Consider the following 23,216-nt stretch of genomic DNA (forward strand, 5'->3'; position numbering starts at 1 on the left):
AGTTTATAATCTCGGCTCCTCTGTCGGTCATCTTTTTCGCTTCCGAGACAACTACATATTCAGCTGCCCCAAAGCTTCTCCGTCCCAGTACTTGCACGCACGAGTCCTAGGAGAGTAGGCCTCCAAAGTATGAGTTCACCTGCTCGGGTGGAAGGCGGCAATCATATTTTTGGGGAGTGTCACTGGTGGCATGACTACTCGCTATTGGGGAACTCCATCTTCGGTGATCGGCACTGCTACTCGTCTGCACTGTGTCGAGCGGGACGACTACACCGGCAGGCACTATGTCTTCGAGTGCATCCGCTCTACCACTGGGTATGTTATTCTCAATCCAACCTTTCCCGTAAGGTTTTTGGCTTCAATCTCGTTTCTTAGTATGTTCTACATATTAGTCACAATAAGATCACACAAGCACATACATGATGTCACAAAACTTTTGATTATTGCTATTTTCTGGATTAAACTATTACTGAAATTGCCTAAAATTCTAACAATCCAAAAATGTGATAGGCATTTTTCGGTAGTCGGCTTTGCGGGTATTGCTGAAACCAAATGTCTTTGAGGGCACTCATTACAAGATGTGGCGACAGAGGTGCATTCTATGGTTGACTGTTATGCACTGCTATTTTGTTGCTGAACCTAGAGCTGTTGGGCCGCATATTCCTAAGGACGAGCATGCGTTTCAACATGTTGATACTACGTTCAAGGTTGCAATTCTGAGCATGCTAGGAGACTCCATAGTGGATGCATATTTGCCGCTACAGACTGGTAAAGAGATGTGGGATGCACTTGAGGCCAACTATGGGGTTTCTGATGCTGGTAGTGAGTTGTACGTCATGGAGCAGTTTCATGACTATAGGATGGTTGATGACCGTTCTGTGGTAGAACAAGCTCATGAGATACAAACATTGCCAAAAGAGCTCAAATTTTTTGGTTGTGTATTGCCAAATAAGTTTGTGGCAGGATGTACCATTGCAAAGCTGCCACAGGCTTGGACAAAGTTTGCTACCTCTCTGAAACATAAGAGACAGGAGTTTGGCATTGCCGATCTCATTAGCTCTTTGGATGTTGAAGAGAAGGCGAGAGCAAAGAACGTTCATGGCAAGAAAATTGTTGAGGGAAGTTCTAGTGCCCATGTGGTGTAGAAAAATCAATCCTCAACACTCCTACAAGAAAAAATTCCAGCAAAAACTCAAGCAAAAGAACACTACACCTTTTAAGAAGAAGAAGAAGAAGGAAAAGGAGAATTGTTTCACTTGTGGCAAGCCTGGGCATTATGCAAAGGATTGCCAAGAAGAAATCTACAAACATGATTGAGGCTGATGGAGGAACATCGGGGTATGGTAATTTATTACATACAGTTCTTTCAGTTTTCATTCACTTGATTGGTGGGTGGATACATGAGCTAATATTCATGTATGTATTGATATTTCTTTATTTTCTTCTTATCAGGTCGGGCGGACTTCCTCCTTGTTGATGGGGAACGGGGCGCGTGCGGCTGTACGTGGTGTTGGTACGGTCGATCTGAAGCTTACTTCCGGCAAGACCGTGCAACTGAAGAAAGTGCAACATGTCCCTTGAAAGGTCCTAATATGGTTAGAGGGGGTAAATAGCCTATTTAAAAACTTTACAAAGCACTAGAGCAATTGATTAGTATAACAAACGGTGTAAAGCATTTTGCTCTAGTTCTATAAGGGTTGCAAGCCACCTATCCCAACAATTCTAGTTACTATGATCACTAGGCACACTCAAGAGCTAAGTCACTACTCACTAAGAGCTCTCAACAAGATTACACTAAAGAGCTCCACTAGATGAAACTAAGCAACTAAGCAAGCTCTCAAAACTAAGCTACACTAAAGAGCTTGCTACAACTAGTTTGCAAGAAGATAATGGAGTGAGTAGAGTGATTATACCGCCATGTAGAGGAATGAACCAATCACAATATGATGACAACTAATCACCAGAAGAAATCCAATCACAAGAATGACACACGATTTTCCTTTCGAGGTTCATATGCTTGCCGGCACGCTAATCCCCGTTGTGTCGACCAACACTTGGTGGTTCAGCGGCTAAGAGGTATTGCACGAACCTCGTCTAACAAATGGACACCGCAAGAACCTACCCACAAGTGAGATAACTCAATGACATGAATAATTTACTAGAGCTACCTTGTGGCTCTGCACAGAGGAAGGTGCAAGACCCCTCACAATCACTAGAGCCAGCCACAAACAATCACCAACATATGCCAAAGCTCCTCCGCTGCTCCAAGCCATCTAAGTGGCAGCAACCACCAAAAGAAACAAGAAATCTACAGCCACAACGATCCCCAAGTGCCACTAGATGCAATCACTCAAGCAAATACACTTGGAATCACTCTCAATCTCACTATGATGATGAATCAATGATGGAGATGAGTGAGAGATGTTTGCTTAGGCTCACAAGGATGTCAAGTATGTCAAACTGCTAAGAGAGTGAGCCTAGGGCTGGCCAAACACTATTTATAGATGCCCTCAGAAATAGAGTCATTGCTCTGCTCGTGGGCTGACCAGACTCGCCTAACTGGACGCACCCCCACATTCAGTCCTCGGATGGCGTCCATGTGGCGCCCCTTCAAACCTCAGTTGTCGGATATCTATACCTAGGTATCCGAGCCAAAGGATTAAAGAGCGTCATGTCGCCTCATCCGATGGTTAAAGATGCAACTATGGCCTCGTCCGACTCTGAGGGCGAAGTTTCTGCCTCATCCGACCCACAAGGGCTGGGCCACGCCTTGTCCGATGCCGAGGACAAGGTTTTCGCCTCGTCCGACCCCTAGGGGCCGAGCCCCGCCTCGTCCGACGTCGAGGATGAGGTTTTCGCCTCGTCCGACCCCAAAGGGCAGGGCCCCGCCTCGTCCGACACCAAGGATGAGGTTTTCGCATCGTTCGACCCCCAGGGGCCAGAACATACCTCGTCCGGTCCCACTGGGAGGGCCCCACCACGTCCGACCCCTGTGGGTTTGATTCTGTCTCGCCTAGCTCCTAGGGAGAGATTTCTGCCTCGCCCAATCCTTGGGGATCGAATCTACTACCAGACCAAAGTAGTGGTCCTAGGGTAGGGCTCGAACCGCTTCAACCACTACGGCATGGAAGCGCACACCCAGAAGCACGTCTCGGACATGTCCTGATGCGACTGACAGTCGCATCAGGCCATGCTAGGAAACTCACATCGCCCATCGCGTCGATAGACCAGCACTGTGCTGCCAACTCCTAACCTGACCACCATCCAACTTTAGTCAATCGGCGTCAGTTGACTAGCACTGTACAGCTAGCCCCCCGAATGGCTCCTGTTAGGGGACCCTTTAACCATTCCATCCACTTGGATGGAATGGAAGACAAGAAAGGCGCACGATGCCCGCACGTAAGCTGCAGCGGCCAATAGGACCCTAGTACGACGCTGCTGCCACCATGATCTACAGGGTCAGCGGGACCCATGCGAAGAGGAGGACGGTGCACCTTCAGGAGCCTTATTTCTTTTTTCTTTTTTTCCTCTTCCCTTTGGTTGTAACCCCTGCTTTTCCTTGACCTATAAAAGGGAAAGTAGGGCATCCCACTAAGGGGATCGATTCATCGGACAAAACATACCACATCACACCAGAGACTTGGGGGCTACCTCCCTCTCTCGCTAGTTTGTAACCCCCTACTACAAACTCAGTGCTAGTAACACGAGCAGCTCAAAATTGGACGTAGGGACATTCGATCCGAACTAGTATAATTCTTGTGTCCTCTTAGCACACCATCCGGGTCAGACGCGCGATATACAAATTTACTAGCCGGTGCTTACTTGAAACACCGACATCAGTCGTTCATCTCCAACGGTCAAGTCACTGTGCACTCATGAGTTAAGTACCGACCGAACGCACCTATGTGAAAGATCGAACTCTGAGCCAACCAGCATCAGGTCAACAATAGAGAGCATCTAGAGCTGGTTTTTGATGACCAAACATGTCAGGTCAAGAGTGACTACACGCGTCGGTGTGTCCATTCTTCTCTGCACTCGCATATGGAGCTAATGTTAGCGTATGTCATCATCGACCTAATGCACCCCCTGCGCGTCTGATCTTCGACACCGAGCAGGGTCCGGTTGTGAGGCCAAGCGCTGCCCTCTCTAGAACCCCTGACCGAACGCACGGCCTGCGTCCGATGCCAGCGTCCAGTCACATTTGGTGTGTTTGTTAGTATTAGCTCGTGACACTACTAGAGTAAATTGATCTACCTAAGATGTCTAGTAAACATGTACCCTACTTTATTATATCTAACCTGCTAGTAATATGATGCTAAGCTTAATTAACTTTTGATTGATGAATGCTTGCAATAGCTGAACGAAAGTTAACTTGTGTGCCACGCATGATGTGTTTGCTATATTTCTATAATAGATTGTGTGATGTTTAGTTAAACAACTCTAGGTGTTTATGCCTTCTCGTGTAACCTTATGCTTGTATTGAATGCTTGTATGTGATGCATCTCATGTTGCCATTCTTTGCATTCATACATCTGCATTGTGCATCTCATCTAGGTACGCTAGATGAACCACATGAAGGATGGAAGGATGTGATGTTGCAACCGAACCCGGAGATGGTGTTTGGTGGATCTATCCTGAAGATGGAAGGACTAATCAAGTGCAAGGATAGGAGATGCTCACCAAACGAGTATCATCTAACAAACATTGACCTAGTGTTGAAACCCGGGCAAGCCTTAGAGCATTCTAAGCCTTCTACCCTCTCTTTTTACAAATGCACTCGAGTCTATCTTTTATATATTGTGCATTGAGTTATAGGAGTTGGATAAAACCGTTGATGCATGACTTACCTTGTCCACCAGATATATATACCTAGACCCTCACTAGTATGTGTAGGTCTATTTATGCTTAGCCATACTTAGACCAGTATAAGCCGGGTGATTTCCTGTCACCTGCAAGATATAGGCGGATACTCGGTCACGGTTGGCTATATTTGCTATCATGAAAAATAACCATGTGATTATTATATAAAAAGAGACCGGATAGGATCTTATATGCAAATGGTGATGGTTGTCTATGTTGATCTCGTCTGTGTCATTTAAGGACCATACCGTTGTTGGACCTTCTGTCGAGATTGAACACAACCTTTCACTTAGCTGGCCAGATAAGTCGTTCTGACCGTGAAGCCGAGTAGCTCAATTTAGGCTGGAAATTTGAGATGTATGGCGTGCACACTGGAGGGGAGGATGTATGTTCGGGGACACAAATAGGACCTTGGGTAGACCATTGTCTGAACATCTTGGCTTCCGGTTGGTCCCTAAGTGTGCGGCTCAGGTCAAACCCATGACTATTCCTAAATTGTACCAAAGGTGACCTAAGGATGCCTTCGCGCGATATGCCTTGGTTTGTGTTATGGATTTTCTACCCAGATGGTTGCAATCGATTCGAATCGCTATCTCTCCTAGATAGCGAGAAACTTGACTAGCTTTAGCATCATAGTAATACTTGATGGAACATGATGGTTATGTTGATTATTATGATAAACTAGATACGGTTATTACTATGATGCTTATTAATGATAATCAAGTGATTGCTTTAGAATATGTGCAAATATAGCTATAATAAGCTTCACTGAATTTGATGCTAAAATATTGACTAAAATGTTGAAAGTAAGGACTTATGATAGTAATGCTCTTTTGCAAAGTCATGCTATCCAACCAACTCCACCAAATAAGCATTACATATTCTTGAGAGTCATTTTATTTCTCTCCTATCGGGTAAGTCTAGCTGAGTACATTCAAGTACTCAGGGTTTATCCCAACATATTGCAAGTGAAGTTCTCGGCCTGCTGAGGATGGTGGCTAAGTGCCGGTGGGCTCGGTGACTCCGTATTCTGGGTGTATATAAGAAGAGGTAGGGGTCCCCTAGCGGGGAGGATCTATCGGGAGGATCTATCAGATCTCATTTACATACAGCAATGCAATCAGACGCAGGACGTAGGTATTATGCCTTCACGGCTGCCGAACCTGGATAAAACCCCGTGTCTGTCTTGTGTCACCATCTCATTCGTAGCTTACGCACCTGTCTGCCGATAATCTACTACCTTGAGCATACCCCTAGATAGACTACCGACTATATTTTGTCGACAGTGGTGCGCCAGGTAGAGGGTGTGCGTACTACTCCCCAGACGAACAAGATGGTCATCATCCCCGGTTCCATGGCTACGCCGGACGGCCTCACGTTCACCATCGGCCAGATCACCTGGACCACTAGCTCCGACAACTTCATCGCCATGACCATGGAGGAGGCACAGATCCAATCTGCATCAACCACTGCTTCACCAGCATCAGCTATGGCTCCGACAACATTGGATCTAGCTCCGGCCACACCAGCATCGTCTTCAGCCACGCCGACAACCCGTCGTTCGCTTCCTCGCTACAAAGGGAGGCACATCAACAACACCGACCTGCTTGACTCCATCGATCAGGTTGGCACCAAGCTTGCTGAAACCCTAGCTCTGGTAGATTCGATTCAAAATCAACCTACCGAGCAGGTAACCACTACCCACAACAGATCTACCCGACCAGCTCAGGCCAGTCATCCGGCATGACTCGGTACGGATCTCATGGTCACGTCTACTCCTGAAGGGCGCTCCGTTCATCGCCGACCAGCCACCGCAACGGGTCTCCGGCTCTCCGAGTGCGAAGCCTTGATGGAGAATTACCAGGCTCAGCCCTATGGCCTACGAAACACTGCTTCCAACTACACGTACAATATACAATGCTGCTCGGATGTGTGTTTTATACATCGACCTCGGCCAAAGCCACGCATACATCGCCGACCAGATGCTCCATCCAAAGCTAAGTCACGCTTTAATATTTTTCTAAATATTCTCCAGTCTCCGTATATCGCCGCAATATTTCTCCAAACTATTTTCTCCATATTCGCTCTCCAAACGATTTTCTGAACCCCCGAACAGTCATGATGATGCTCGGACACCTCCAGAGACGGCCCTGTCTCCAGCTCCTCCCTACACGTGCACGAGCGTCTACCCTCTACGTTATGGGTGGTCGGCAACGTCTCCTTGGTCATGCCTATTCCTCCTACACGTGCATGGGCTCCGCGCTCGACGTTATGGACTATGGGCTAGCTAGGGCTAAAGACTCAGCTACACACTAACTGGTCGGGCGGTTTATATTAAATATAAATATATTTTCACACCAACTGATCGTCGAACTGCATACGTCATCACCATTGCTGATTTTTCTCTAGAGTTCATCTATTTTTACATCATGTACTACCCGTTCTATATGTTTGTATTGCAGGATCATCGTCCAGGTGATCAGATCACCTGGTGCTCGGACTTCTCCACCGATCAACTAGTCGGACCGCTTGGTTCATGGACTCTATTGCCGACCAGTTGATCGGACTGTTCGCCGGTCATTTTTACTCAATGTTCACTTCGCCGCCGACCAGTCTTCTAGACTATTCGTCTCTCGTGCTTTATCACCAGCGACGCCGATTACTCCTCGGCCCTCGGATTCTTCATGCTCGAGGACTAAGTGGGCACACTTCACCGCACGGACGTCGTCAGCTACGTCGGTGCTCAGACCTTGCCTACGTCGGGCACTCCTCGGTGCTCGGACCTCGCCACCTACGCCAAGGACTCCTCGGTGCTCGGACATCACTGCCTACGCCAGAGACTCCTCGGTGTGCTCGGACCTCACCGCCTACGCCGGGGACTCCTCGCTCCTTAGTGCTCAGACATGGCCAGCGATGCCGGGGACTTCTCGCTCCTCGGTGCTCGGTCATCGCCAGCGGCGCCAGGGACTCCTCGCTCCTCAGTGCTCGGTCATCGCCAGCGACGCCGGGGACTCCTTGCTCCTCGGTGCTCGATCATCGCCAGCAACGCCGGGGACTCCTCGCTCCTCGATGCTCGGTCATCGCCAGCAATGCCGAGGACTCACTCCTCGGTGCTCAGTCATCACCAGTGATGCCAGGGACTCCTCGCTCCTCGGTGCTCGGTTATTGCCAGCGACGCCAGGGACTCCTCGCTCCTCGGTGCTCGGCCATCACCAGCAATGCTAGGGACTCCTCGCTCCTTAGTGCTCGGTCATCGCCAGCGATGCTGGGGACTCGCTCCTCGGTGCTCGGTCATCACCAGCGACGCCGGAGACTCCTCGGTGCTCGGTCATCGCCAGCGACGCCGGGGACTCTTCGCTCCTTGGTGCTTGGTCATCGTCGCGGACTCCTCGCTCCTCAGTGCTCGATCATCGCCAGCGACGTCGGGGACTCCTCGCTCCTCGGTGCTCGGTCATCGCCAGCGATGCCGGGGACTCCTCGCTCCTCGGTGCTCAGTCATCACCAGCGACACTGGGGACTCCTCGCTCCTCGGTGCTCGGTCATCGCCAGCAACGCTGGGGACTCGCTCCTCGGTGCTCGGTCATCGCCAGCGATGCTGGGGACTCCTTGCTCCTCGATGCTTGGTCATCACCAGCGATGCCGGGGACTCCTCGCTCCTCGGTGCTCGGTCATCGCCAGTGACGCCGAGGACTCCTCGCTCCTCGGTGCTCGGTCATCACCGCCTACGCTGGGGACTCCTCAGTGCTCGGTCATTGCCAGCGACACCGGGGACTCTTCGCTCCTCGGTGCTTGGTCATCGCCGCCTACGTCGGGGACTCCTTGGTGCTCGGTCATCGCCAGCGACACCGGGGACTCCTCGCTCCTCGGTGCTCGGTCATCTCCAGCGACGCCGGGGACTCCTCACTCCTCGGTGCTCGGTCATCGCCAGCGACGCTGAGGACTCCTCGCTCCTTGGTGCTCGGTCATCACTAGTGACGCTAAGGACTCCTCGCTCCTCGGTGCTCGGTCATCGCCGCCTACGCCGAGGACTCCTCGGTGCTTGGTCATCGCCAACGACGCTGGGGACTCTTGGCTCCTCGGTACTCAGTCATCGCCGCCTATGCCAGGGACTCCTCAGTGCTCGGTCATCACCAGCGACACCGGGGACTTCTCGCTCCTCAGTGCTCGGTCGTTGCCAGCGATGCCGGGGGACTCCTCGCTCCTCGATGCTCGGTCATCGCCAGCGACGTCGGGGACTCCTCGCTCCTCGGTTCTCGGTCATCGCCAACTATGCTAGGGACTCCTCAGTGCTCGGATCTTGCTACGTCTCATTGGTGTGCTATCAAGCTACTCCATGCTGTTCGGATCAGGGTGCTAATCTTGGGCAGCACGTCTGGGGTCTTGATACGCACATGACAGACGACATCGGCAAGCTTTCATACTTCTTTGACCCTGCTACATGATTCATTCTTTATCTTCTAGTAGGCTCAGGGACTAAGTGGGTACACTTCACCTTACGGTGAATGTGCTTGTTCTCATCTCGAGGTTACGCTTGGGAACTGGCTGCTTGCTTGGCTGGTCTTCTACTTTATGACCCTGGCACCACGTGACTACGTCACCTACTGTTAGGCTCTAGGACTAGCTGTGGGGGTATGGCCCCCAATACATGGGCCGTACCATCGGAGGTGGCCCAGCCCACAAAATCAAGGCGTGCACGGCGCTATTCGGCGTGCACCGTAAGACATTGTATAATACCAAATAGGCTACTTTACTTATAACCCTACCTCCTCCAGAGTATATAAGGAGAGGTAGGGGTCCCCTAGCGGGGAGGATCTATCAGATCTCATTTACATACAGCAATACAATCAGACGTAGGACATAGGTATTACGCCTTTACGGCGGCTGAACCTGGATAAAATCTCATGTCTGTCTTGCGTCACCATCTCGTTCATAGCTTACGTACCTGTCTGCCGATAATCTACTACCTTGGGCATACCCCTAGGTAGACTACCGACCATATTTCGTCGACAGTTTGGGTTTTATTTAGTTCTTGATTTCCTCATAAAACAGACATCGTTTTGCTGCAACTGTGCTGCCAAAGCTGCTTACTGTGAACTAGGGCTCTAGTTCTTGATCTTGTTTGCCTGTGGTGATTAGTCCTTTTGAATAAAGACTTGAACTCCTTGTTTTCATAAGCCTCGTATTTATTTACAATTTCAGATTGCGTTCATTCCATTCTTGCTTGTGTTCTTAATTCGTTTGCAGGAAAGCCTTTTCAGCGAGGTCAATCGCGTTCGCGTGGTTGATAACCAACGAGCAGTGGTGTAATGGTTGCGGGTCTGAATCAGTCTTGGTTCGAAGCCTAGATCGTGAACGTCAAGTTTCCACCAATCGACGCTGTCATACCTATCGGAAGATCGGGCCTTGTCTACATCAAGTGGTATCAGAGACCTTGTTGTCCGTTAGGTATAACTTTGTTTTCCCCTTTAGATTGTTACTGCTTTTGCATTACCTATAGTCCATAAAAAGCCAAAATATATATACACCACCATATATTTCATGTCCTATAGCCTCTTTGTGCTGTGCAATTTCGTCTCTGTTTCGCGTTGTTGAGTTCGTGTCATAGGGCAAGTTCTGATTGCTGGTTTTAGATTATTTTTTAGTCCAGTTTGTGTTTTTTCCTTTGTTTTTATCATAATCCATGAACACCTTCAAGTCTTGCTATGTTTCCTTTGTATCCATCAAACCCTAGTCCATGTCATCTAATTTGTTACACTTGTCTTCACTGTTTATATCTATCCATAGCCACCGCAACAATTTTTGCACGTATTGTTCCTGTTTTGTCCTCTAATTCGGAGTCAGTTCTTAAAACTGGTCTACTTTTTATATACGAACTCGGATTTTGATGTTCCATATATCAAAATCGATCAGAATTTTTTTTTGAATCCATCCATCCCCTGCTTTGTTGGGTTTAGAAAATTTTATTTTGGCCAAAAACTGGTCACAAGATCATCTTTTTGTGGTCACAAGCTTTTTATCGATTTCGAGCATGACTTCTGAATTTTCCACATGCCACACCTTTCACTTATTTAATCTCATATTTTTTGTGGTTACTTCTTTTGTGCTCCTAAGTGAAAAAAAATATCAAAAAAAGAAAAATAAAAAGTCTAATAATCCCAAAAAAACAACGACATCCCAAAAATAGAGAAAAAAGAGAGGGGCAAAAGTGGAATAATATCTAGAGGAGCACATAGAGAGCGCCATTTGAGCTGTGTTTGCATGTGCTAATTTCTGCCTTGTTCCTAATCATATTCCTGCTGTTCACATCACTTGATACATCTGGTACTTAGAATATTAATAGGCCAGCAACTAAGACAAGTACTCGGGATACTTATTCAGCTTTGCTATTCAGTTGTGAATATTACTATTCCTTGCTACTATATTGTGCCTGTCTAAGCTCCACTTTCTTCTAACTAAGTACATGTTCACCTTGCAACTGTTACACTCAAGCTACAACGGTATCATAGTCATCGACCGATTGCACCGCCTGTTGCTTTGGTAAGAACACTTGTAAGACCGTGGTAAGACGCTTGAGAGTTGAGTCCCTTGTTTTTCCTTGTCCACAACCTAAGTAGTTGGTAGGGATAATACTATTTGTGTTGTCTTCTCCTTTCTACTAACCATGTCAGGAAAAGCCAGAGGCAGCGGCAAAGGAAATGGGGACACACCTACAGATTTCAATGACTGTGTTTTCAAGAATGAGCTTCGTGTCGTTCTTGATGACAAGTTGTAGGATCTACAGGAAGATAAAGAAGGCCTAGAGGGGGGGTGAATAGGCCTATAAAAATTCAACTCAAAACTCTGTTAGAACAGAGGGCGGCACTGCCGGCCTTATAGGACGGCACTATCGCTCTACAAAAAATAATCTAACATAGTTGAGATTTAACAGATATGAACCTGACCCTACTAGCTGCTTAATCCTGCAATATAACTTCAAGATCCAGTTCGAAGACTGGATACCACAGAAACTTCACACAAATGTAAATCGAGCAACTAAACCCTAACAACAGCTAACACTAAAGTAAACAGCAAGTATAATAAAGACGAAGCACACAAGACATAGGATTTATCCCGTGGTTCAGCTCACCACTAAGGTTTGCCTAAGTCCACGTTGTTGAGGAAGCCACAAAAGGCTTGAGCTTGCCACAAAGGCTTGCCTTACCCTCGTTCTTAAATCAAGAGAGTGAACTCTTGAAGTGAGGGGTGATTTCTTAGCTTTCGAATGAGGTTATAAACCTCCCAAGGCTGCCATACAAGTTGGTAAGCACAAGGGCGATGCCTAGCCGGCTAGGAGCAAGCTCCAAGAGTAACAAACCCTAGAACCACCGGCCAAACATGAACCAAATGCTCTTAGACTTTGAGAATCAGTGGATCTACTCTCCAATCGAGTTTTGCTGCCTTTTCTCTCAAGTTTTGATGGTTGGAATCAAGGATTTGCTTGAGGGATGGAGGAGCAACAATGGAGGAGAAGGATGAGCTTTGGTTCTATCTGTTTTCAAGCAGAGTGACTCAGTGAAGAAGATGACCGTTGTGGGCCGGGCCTGAGGGGTATAAATACCCCCTGAGTCCAACGGTCAGTTAAGGGCGGCACTACCGCCCTAGCCAAAACAGGTAACATGATCTGAAATTTGGTTGGCTGTTTTGACTAGGTGAGATTATGTAGATCTGTGAATTTGAGCATCTGGTTCAATAGTTGACCAACTGTCCTAAAATCTCTCTTAATAGTACGGCTTTCCCTAAACTCAAATTCAAAACATAAAAGAATTTAAACCTCTTTTGAGCTGGGTCTAGCCACCTTTCGTAATTAGGACACCTGTAATCTGTACATCATCCTTATTCTTTGATTCCCTGCTTGTCATCTCGATAAACCTCATTAGTTCTCTAATTTGGTGGTCATCAATGCCAAAACCCACAATAGGGCTTGATTGCACTTACACAAGTTCAATGAGATCCTTCAACAAATCACCAACTTGGCCAAGAGAATTGAAGATGTTGAACAATGACATCCCAAACCACGTCCTAAAGATGATGATCTCTCTAAGGAGGAGGATGGCGACGCGGAGGCTGAAGCCAAAGCTCAACGACATGCTAAGGATGCACGTAACCGTAATCGGTTGAACTTTAACCGACACAGTATGGGAGGTAATAACCAAGGTAATAATGATCCTTTCTCTAAAACCAAATTTAAGATACCTTCTTTTTGTAGTTCTATTGATCCTAAAGCATATTTAGATTGAGAGATGGTTGTAGATAAAAAATTTAGCTCCCATCAAGTACCTGAAGAATATAGAGTTAGACTTGCTACTAGTGAGTTTACTAGTTTTGCTCTTTTCTGGTGGAATGATATTTGCAATAATGTTAATGCAAATGCTAATGCTAATGCTAATGCTCAAATACCTCAAACTTGGACTATACTTAAATGACGAATGAAATCGAGATTTGTTCCTCCATATTATCAGTGTGATCTGCGATTAAAACTGCAACGTTTAAATCAAGGTAGTAAGACTATTGAGAAATATTATCAGAAGCTTTTAATTGGTCTAGCACGTAGTAACATATAGGAAGATAAAATGGATAAGTGTTCTAGATTTTTTGGAGGTTTGCGTCGTGAAATACAGGATGTTCTTGACTATAAAGAATGGACTAGATTTTCCCAATTATATCATTATGCTCTTAAAGCTGAAAGGGAAGTACAGGGATGACAACCTAGGCATTCCACGACTCTGTCCACTCCTTCATGTCCAACCGAGGTGAGTAAATTTTCTAATGTGCAGACACCACCAACGTCTATAAAGAAGAGTTCTCCAATCACACATTCTAGTGGATCTGCTACACCTTCCTCTAGCAGCTCTTCTAAAGTTGTTTGCCACCGCTGCAAGGGCATGGGACATATTGCTAAAGAATGCCCCAGTAAATGAGCATATATTGCTACTGATGATGGTGGGTATGCTAGTACTAGTGATGAAGAGAATGAATTTGCACTTGTAACTGATCTTTATGCAAATAAATATGCGGATAGTGTTGAAGATCCTGATGTTGCTAAAGATCCTGATGAGGTAATTGATAGTGTGGCATGCATTGCAAACTACAAATCAATTCTTGTTCAGCGTGTTTTGAGTACACAAGTTGAGCCAGTAGACAAGCTACAACGCCATAATTTGTTTCAAATGTTCCTCATTGTCAGTAATTTATGTGTTCGTACTATAATTAATGGATGGAGCAGCAATAACTTGGTAAGTTTTGAGCTTGTCAAGACCCTTGGTTTATCTACACATGCTCTTCCAAATTCATACCATGTTCAGTGGTTCAACAATAGTGGTAAGGCAAAGGTAACACAATCTGCTCGTGTGCATTTTTCTATCGGATCATACCATGATTATGCTGATTTTGATGTCGTGCTTATGCAAGCCTGTTCACTTTTGTTAGGCCGCCCTTGGCAATATGATAATAATGTTGTACATCATGGTAGGCAAAATAGATATACTTTTATGTTTAAAGGAAAGATCATTGCTTTACTTCCTTTAACTCCTGCTGAAATTGTGCAATATGAAAAGGAGCTTGCTAAAAAGAAAAAGAAAGACCATGATAAAGACTTTAGTAAACCAGCAAATAAACCATCAAGTAACATAAAATAAGTTTTATTTGCTCTTAAATTTGCTCTTGCTGATCATAATGAACCATGTTATGCTTTAACTTGTATATCGCCTATATGTCCACTTGGTCCTGTTTCTAGTGCTATGCCTCTTGTTGGTACTAACCTTTTGTAGGAGAAGGAGGATGAATTCCAAGCAGGGAGGCTACCATGGCAGCCACCTTTCAAAGGATTGGGCGCCAAGATAAACGTCTTCTTCTGGGGCCATCGTTGTTGTCATCCAATGAAGGAGACGATCTACTTCAGTCGAGGATGACTTCAATTCAAGAAAGGGAGGATGATGAGGACATCACTACTTCATTGCATAAAAGCCAAGGAGAGGAGGAGGTCCAGCATGGGCGTCCAATTCATCTTTCTCATGGTGGAGGCACAGTCCAACTAAAGTTGGAGCCCATCTCGGGTTCCAGGACTAGTCTGTCATAAAACTAGTCACACAGGCGCATTCGGGCTCCGTTTTTGACGATCCACATATGGATGGAATGGTAATTTGATAAGGAAGCCAATGCAAGTAGTCTCATGTCAAAAGCCCTTCGGAATCAACGGGAATCGTCGAAATAAGTCAGCGTCCAGAATCTACTAGGGTGCTGCGACACCGTCTTTTGGTCCGTTGGACCGTATATCATGTTTGGGCCCATTAGGGGGCACGTCTAGGGGGTGACGCCCAAGACTCTATAATTAGTAGCCGTTGCTCTCCTTAGGGTTTGGGTTTTGTTTTGTTCTTGATTTTCTCGTGAAACAGACATTGTTTTGCTGTAACTGTGCCGCCAAGGTTGTTTGCTATGAACCAGGGCCCCAGTTCTTGATCTTGTTCGCCTATGGCGATTAGTCCTTTCGAATAAAGACTTGAATTTGTTTTCATAAGCCTCATATTTATTTGCAATTTTAGATTGCGTTTATCCCGTTCTTGCTTGTGTTCTCGATTCGCTTGCAGAAAAGCCTTCTCGACGAGGTTAATCGTGTTCGCGTGGTTGATAACCAACAGAGCAATGGTGTAATGGTTGCGGGGGTTCGAAGCAGTCTTGGTTCAAAGCCTAGATCATGAACGTCGAGTCTCCACCAATCGACGCTATCATACCTATCAGAAGATCGAGCCTTGTCTACATCAGATCCCGTGAAGTAGGATGGAGAAACAAGCTAGTGGTTGACTGATGGAGAAACCCCTTACATTAAAGTCCAAATCGTTATGAGATGCACTATTTCTCCTATGTTGTATGGTAGGTTTGTTAATTCCTTAATGTGGTCTGAGTGGCTTATTTAATCAAGGATGTTGACCTACAAAACATCCTAGAAGAAACACACCTATATGAGTTCGACTGCTAGTCACAGTCTATGAGATATGAGTAATCTCTATATACTCATGAAAGGCATCGAATTGTGATTTGTATGCTTCAAAACAGAGGGGGTGCTTGTAGCAGCCTAGTACCATGAAAGAACTTTGGTGAAACTCATTTCGCACAAAACTGTCAATTCAAGGCCATTGTTCAGTTGTGAATGAGTGGAACTTCTGTTCTAGACAGATGCTTAACTTAACAGTCTCCATTGAAACTCTGCTATATCAAAGAAATGTGGTTTCGAGACTATCTTACAACGAACCATAGAGTTTAGTGGGGATTATTGGATATATTATGGGATTGACCCATATAATATTTAATAAACCAAATAAACTCTATGGCTCATATTAATCCATGCGTGATCTATGGTTTAATACCATATGAGATTTTGACTTGACGTTGACTCAGTTTATATGGTTGGACATTGTCTATCTATATTAAGAAGCTGAGAAAAGGATGTTGGTGTGCCACGCGCACGTGCGCGCCACCGCCGCTGGCCGGGCGGGGCTGTGGGCGTGGGCGTGGCGTGGCAGATAGGCTGCGAGTGGACGGATGGGTTTGGCCAGTCAAATCACATAATTACGAGAGTTACTTCCTTTTTGTGTTAGTGGTGGCTTCATGATGGAAGTTTCGCCTGTTACTACCGTCTCTGTCCTTCTGTGCCCGCACGTCTTCTCCGTCCTCTAATCTCCTCTGCGCCCGTTCACTTCCCTGGCCGCGGGTTTATAATCTTGGCTCCTCCGTTGATCATTTTCTTCGCTTCCAAGACAACCACATATTCAGCTACCCCAAAGCTTCTCCGTCCTAGTACTTGCACGCACGAGTCCTGGGAGAGTAGGCTTTCGAAACGCCTGTCGTCTATGAGTTCACCTGCTCGGGTGGAATGCGGCAATCACGTTTTTGGGGAATGTCGCTGGTGGCACGACTACTGGCTACCGGAGAACTCCATCTCCAATGATCGACACTGCTACTCGTTTGCACTACGTCGAGCGGGACGACTACACCGACAGGCACTATGTCTTCGAGTGCATCCGGCTCTGCCGCTGGGTATGTTACTATTAATCCAACCTTTCTCATAAGGTTTTTGGCTTCAATCTCATTTCTTAGTATGTTCTACATATTAGCCACAATAAAATTACACAAGCACATATATGATGTCATAAACCTTTTGATTATTGCTATTTTCTAGATTAAACTATTACTGAAATTGCCTAAAATTCTAACAATAGGGAAAGCAGCTCCTAGGCCCGGCCTGCATAAAAAAGCAGTGTTTACGGGCTAGAACGAATGTGTCTTTCAGCCATTTCGGGCCCAAAACCACCGCTCTAGTATCCTGGAATATATGGGCATGTTTGGGATTGCTCTACTTCATATTTTTTAGTTTTGCTCTATATTTTTTCGTTCAAACGGGTGTAGCTCCACTTCAGTAAAAAGATAGAGTTGTGAGTGCAGGGTGCTCCAGAAATTCCGCCCCTCGACCTCACGTTTCATCTACCAAGACATCGTCGAGGCCGAGGGTACGGGTAGTTAGAGCAAGCCCAACACAAACAATATTGATCATTAGCCCTAACCAAAAAGTTACAATCCACATAGACATCGATAAACGAGACCTCCATCTTCTCCATGCATGCCTATTTTCCTTTAATTCTGAGACCAGAGCCGACATACAGATATATAGAGGTTGCGGCTCTCGTCCTAAAAGAAGAGGATGCATGGACACGGAGGCATCAACGGCCGAGTCCTTAGCTAACAGGGAAAATGTACTTGTATCTGCGCCGACGAACGTATTCTATCCATATTGTAAAAGCGAGCCGGAGGTAGGATTTGAGGAGGATACTCATTAGATCTTTAAGTTGTATTTAGTACTAGTATATAGTAGAGTTATTGGAGTCAGACTTTTGTAACCCGAGATTTTCATAAATATGAGAGGAATAATGTTGCTATAAGCCTATAGCTAACATAACAAGTTCGTGAGACGGAAACGATGCCTTACCGGGACCCTGGAGCAATCGATGTTGTGGTATTGAGGAGGAGTGCCCGTAGTCATGTCCTGAGATATAGGCTTCTAAGATAATGATGACGAAGAGAAAAGAGAAAGATAGATAACCGAATGCTCAATTAATCAGAAGCGAACAAAGTTACCTGACAATACTCAACGTCTGTCGAGGTACAAAGTGGTAGAGAAGCCGACAACTTTGGCTTCTCCCTATCACTCTCACCTTGCCTCGATCCCTTTTCCTAAGTAGTAGTAGAGCAGAGCTTTTAATCTTCTCGTCTCGTGTGTTGAAAGAGAGAGATTGAGAGGTCTATTTATAGTGCTAGAAAGTGACTTGGAGGATTGCATATGATTCGTTGATTCTATGGGGACATTTCGAGGTGAAGTAGGAGTCCTTGAAGCCTCCCCATGATACTCCCATGCCTCAACCTAGCCAAAACTAATCTTGGATGGTTGGTGGAAGTGTTCTCCACGTGCTAGAGTTGAACCGGGCAAGAACTAGATCCAAAAGGTCCCGAGGGGCAAATTTGAGCTTGACGATAAATTCAGTGACCCAAAACATCTATTGTGCAATAAAATAGAAATTTCATCCCCTAAAAAAATAGAAATTTCATGATGATCTTCGTTAAGAGGTGACTGATATTCTGAACTACATGCGAAAATTAGTGCAATTTGTATCTAATGCCACGCTTGATTTCCCTTAACACAAAAAATGTGGTCGGATCTGCCCACATATATTCAGTTTGCACATGCTCGTACTGCTACTTAGGGATTTTTCCTCGCTTATTAAATGAGAGCTCAGAGGAAGGATGAAAAAAAAAATGAAAAATGAGTTTTACGATGGTTGTGAAAAATACAAACCATCTATTAGGAGAGATCGATGAGTGAAAAAAAATAAGTGGTACTGAAAAAAATACTAAAAAATACCAAATAGTTAAAAACAGTATCAAAATATGTGAGATCAGTACCTACATTTTCACATTATTTTTCTAATTTTCTTTTAAAAATAAAGGGTAACTAGGCACACCTTGGACCGTAAGATTCTAGTGTAGTTGCAGCTCCTCCAGTGGCACAAACATGACGTGCCCAAGCTCTCAACCTTCTCTGCGGCCGCGTCTTTTCGCTTTACGCGCAGGTGACCGATGGGGGCCCCCGGTGGTGATCCACGCTCGGCGCCGGCGAATTCCAGGTGGCAGGTGGGGCCCTCAGGTCGCACACGCGAAACCCCCGCCCAGGAGCATAGCGCCGTGGTGGAGTTCGCCGGCACCCAGGACCCAGCCTGCAAACGCACCGAACTACCGGAGCATGGACCGGGAGAAGCCGCAAAGGCGAGAAGGGACGCTGTTGAGACGAGAGATGCACGGGAGCCAGCGCGAGCACGTGCACAGGAAGCAGCAACGCCGAGGCGTTCAAAAGGGACGAGGAAGAAGAAGGATACGTACAAGCCAACGGACGAGGCGGAGGAACGCCGGCGAGTGAGGGAGCCGGCGGTGCAGGAGCGCGGCGTGACTCGTGAGCATCGGCAAGCGTGACAACCGAGGATTCGAGCGCTAGCGGGCCGGAGCGGGGACTCCCAGAAGGCGGCGAGGGCGCGCTACTTGGCGGCTGCGGCTTGTGGAGGTTCGCGTTCACGTTTGCCTCTGCTCCAGCTGCATGCAGCGCCGCCGCCGCCGCTTGCGCGCCGGCATCAACAATCCCAGCGGACGGGTTGCAACGATCTTGGCATGGAGGAGGCTGGACTGCTGGAGTGGACCTCCGCTGGCGAGAACTCAGTCAGAGCAATTATCATTCTACCCTTAAATCCATAAGTCTAATTCCAATAATTATGACTACTCCCTAAGAATCAATTTCTAACCTAAAAATTTATGTAAAAAAAATCGATTTCTAGAGATGAACGATCCACTTAGAGCAGGTACAATAATGGACTTATAGCCAAACTAGTCAGCATTTTTGTTGAGACGGAGGAGAAGAGAGCTTGGCTCTTATTCAAGCACCAAGCTAGGCACGGATGCATAGGCATTTGTGGGCCCAAACAAAAGTGTAAATGAGGAGGAGTAGGAAAGAGAAAGTAAGACATGGTACCACATAATAATAAAAAACTTTTTATAGACAAATAAGAGACAACTATTGTATGACTTGGCTCTAATAACTTGACTTATAGCCAAGCACTTGGCTCTATTATTGAGCTTGCTCTTATCCACATTAATCTCTCTCGTAGTTGGGTTGCATTTAACACAACATCTCTCTTCTGCACGGCTATTCGATACTCCAAACGACACTACTTAATTAAGCTTCTCGGTAACTAGAGAGCTATTAAGGTTCAGCGGTTTAATGAGTTGTAGCATGATCTTTTATCTTCTTTGCTAATCTATCCTAAAGTTGCTAGGAATTTATTCTTTTAGGGACAGAAGGAGTATCTTTTTTAAATTAATGATAAATAAAAGTAAAAAAGAAATGTAATTAAAAGTACCCGTGGTACTTAACCTCAAGGATGAAATTAGCGCAGTGGGGACGGAGGGAGTATTTTTTAAATTAATGATAAATAAAAGTAAAAAAGAAATGTAATTAAAAGTACCCGTGGTACTTAACCTCAAGGATGAAATTAGCCCAGTGTCAGTATGATGCCCCCCCCCCCCCCCCCCCCCCCCCCCGGCGGCCCAAAAAAAATCCAAATTGTTAAAACGAAGTCCGGTATTTGTATTTCTATATCGAGTGTTAAATAATAATATTTTTTTGAAGTTTGGAACCTTCTTTAGTAAAAAAAAAAGTTACTGTAATATTTTAGCTACCGAAATTTCAAGTAAGCGACCTCGTTAACACCCTTGCAAGAGGTTTTCCAGTAATCATTCCTCCGAACAAAATTGCCCCGGTCTCTCTACTTGCCAATAAGTCGCCGCCGGGCTGATAGAGACGACCAAATGAGTAAGCGAGCACTCATGTTAGGCCAACTCCTCTACTAACCACACTTCCCAGGTTGGTAGGTGCATCAAACCACCTCCAAACCTCAAGGCAACGCTTCAAAACCCAAGAACTGATCACCATCCCGAACCTCCAAACCTGCCCATGCGGATCGAGTCAAAGACCTGACAAACTACTAGAAGCACCGGCTGACCGGCAAATCGTCCGCTGCTAATAAGAGGCCTCCTTTCTCGACCGCCTACCTCCTCGTGACAGAGAGAGCCTCGCGTTTCGTTTCCTAGGCGAGAAGAGACCAACTGAACGATCGATGGCTTGGGAGAGGAAGCCGCTGGCAGCTGCCCTGGCCGTGGCGCTGCTCCTGGGGCTGTGCCGCGGCGACGTGGTGCAGTTCATCTTCGGCGACTCACTGTCCGACGTGGGCAACAACAACTACCTGAAGAAGAGCCTCGCCCGCGCCGCGCTCCCGTGGTACGGCATCGACTTCGGCCACGGCATGCCCAACGGCAGGTTCTGCAACGGCCGCACCGTCGCCGACATCGTGGGGGACAAGATGGGCCTGCCGCGCCCGCCCGCGTTCCTGGACCCGTCGCTGGACGCCGACACCATCTTCAAGAACGGCGTCAACTACGCCTCCGGCGGCGGCGGCATCCTCAACGAGACGTCGTCCCTCTTTGTAAGCTACTCATAACTGTTGCTACTTACTACTAGGAAGCAGCTAGCAGACTTGTAGTAGCAACACTAACTAATTCTGCTTCTTCACCTGAAATGAAATGGCATGCGTACGTTCAGATCCAGAGGTTCTCGCTGTACAAGCAGATCGAGCTGTTCCAGGGCACGCAGGCGTTCATGCGCGACAAGATCGGCAAGGCGGCGGCCGACAAGTTCTTCGGCGAGGGGTACTACGTGGTGGCCATGGGCGCCAACGACTTCATCAACAACTACCTCCTGCCCGTCTACTCCGACTCGTGGACCTACACCGGCGACACCTTCGTCAAGTACATGGTCAGCACCCTGGAGGTGCAGCTGAAGCTGCTGCACACGCTGGGCGCCCGGCGGCTGACCTTCTTCGGCCTGGGGCCGATGGGGTGCATCCCGCTGCAGCGGTACCTGACGTCCTCCGGCGGCTGCCAGGAGTCCACCAACAAGCTGGCGCGGAGCTTCAACACGCAGGCGGCCGCGCTGCTGGAGCGGCTGTCGGCGTCGCTGCCCAACGCGACGTTCCGGTTCGGCGAGGCGTACGACTACTTCCAGGACATCATCGACCGGCCCTACATGTACGGCTTCAACAACTCGCGGGCGCCGTGCTGCTCGCTGGGACGGATCCGCCCCACGCTCACCTGCACGCCGCTGTCCACGCTGTGCAAGGACCGCAGCAAGTACGTGTTCTGGGACGAGTACCACCCCACGGACAGGGCCAACGAGCTCATCGCACTCGAGACGCTCAGGAAGCTCAACATCACCGTCGTCAACAACGGCACATCCAGCTAGCCGATGGACGAACGCATGGCAGAATACAGTTCCTGTTGGGGTTTTGCTTTTGTAATGTAACCGAAGAAAGCAAAGTCACTGCAAGGGAAGGATTATAAATGTATACGAATGTAATTATATAGATAAACGGTTTTGTATAATATCAATAGCCAACGACTATATATGTCAACTGGTCGGAGTTGCACGGTGTTTATGCCAATGATTATGATCTAGCCATTTCTGTTGAATTTAATTGGGCTTTTCTCAACCTTAAATAAAATAAATTCTATGACCTATAATAAATGCTAGTGTAATAAAGGATAAATCATATATAGAAAATTATACTAAACTTAAGTAGATGACTATTGTATGCACCTGTTATGAGTCTAAGAAAGGTGAAATGTGAGCCTCACGCCCGCACACGCGCCATAAACGGGCTTGGGTGATCAGGTAAGAGATGAGTGGCGCAACATCAATGAATGTTTTATAGCTCCAATCTTAAATTGAGAAGGGTGAGAGTGAGAGAAACGAATAGGAAAGAGATGAGAGGTGGAACTTTTACTATTTAATATTAGGTAATGAGTGGTGCGACACGAACAAAAATTTTGCAGTTCCAAACTCAAGGCGAGTAGGATAAGAGTGAGGGATGACGAACCATGAACGAGGCATCGATGGATAGGGAGGAGAGTGAGAGACATGAACGAGGCATCGATGGATAGGGAGGAGAGTGAGAGACAGGAAAATATATTTTTTGCTCTTTAATATTTGGTATATAGAGATATAGCAAGTACATTTTGTTCATAGAAAGGACCGAATAAGCCCCATGTGCACATGTTTATCATGAATCCCATGGAGCAACCGTGCGCATTTATCATGAATTTGCCATACGTGTCCATGTGCATACATCCAACACATGAGGTTGTCGTTTAAATTTAGGAGAAATAGTTGAAAA

General features: G+C 46.7%; 1 protein-coding gene across 1 annotated transcript; it reads left to right on the forward strand.

The window, feature by feature from the left end:
- Positions 1–20,915: 20,915 nt before the first annotated feature.
- LOC136529204 (GDSL esterase/lipase At1g74460-like) lies at positions 20,916–22,446 on the forward strand. Its single transcript, XM_066522296.1, has 2 exons — positions 20,916–21,470; positions 21,587–22,446. Exons 1-2 carry the CDS (start codon positions 21,105–21,107, stop codon positions 22,283–22,285), a joined length of 1,065 nt encoding a protein of 354 aa, XP_066378393.1. The 5' UTR covers positions 20,916–21,104; the 3' UTR covers positions 22,286–22,446.
- Positions 22,447–23,216: the final 770 nt, after the last annotated feature.

This window comes from Miscanthus floridulus, chromosome 19, assembly GCF_019320115.1.
Source record: "Miscanthus floridulus cultivar M001 chromosome 19, ASM1932011v1, whole genome shotgun sequence".
Taxonomy (NCBI): domain Eukaryota; kingdom Viridiplantae; phylum Streptophyta; class Magnoliopsida; order Poales; family Poaceae; genus Miscanthus; species Miscanthus floridulus.

Coding starts and splice junctions, on each gene's coding strand:
- LOC136529204 (XM_066522296.1), top strand. CDS start 21,105: ATGGCTTGGGAGAGGAAGCCGCTGGCAGCTGCCCTGGCCGTGGCGCTG. Junction 21,471..21,586: donor ACGAGACGTCGTCCCTCTTT/GTAAGCTACTCA, acceptor GCGTACGTTCAG/ATCCAGAGGTTCTCGCTGTA.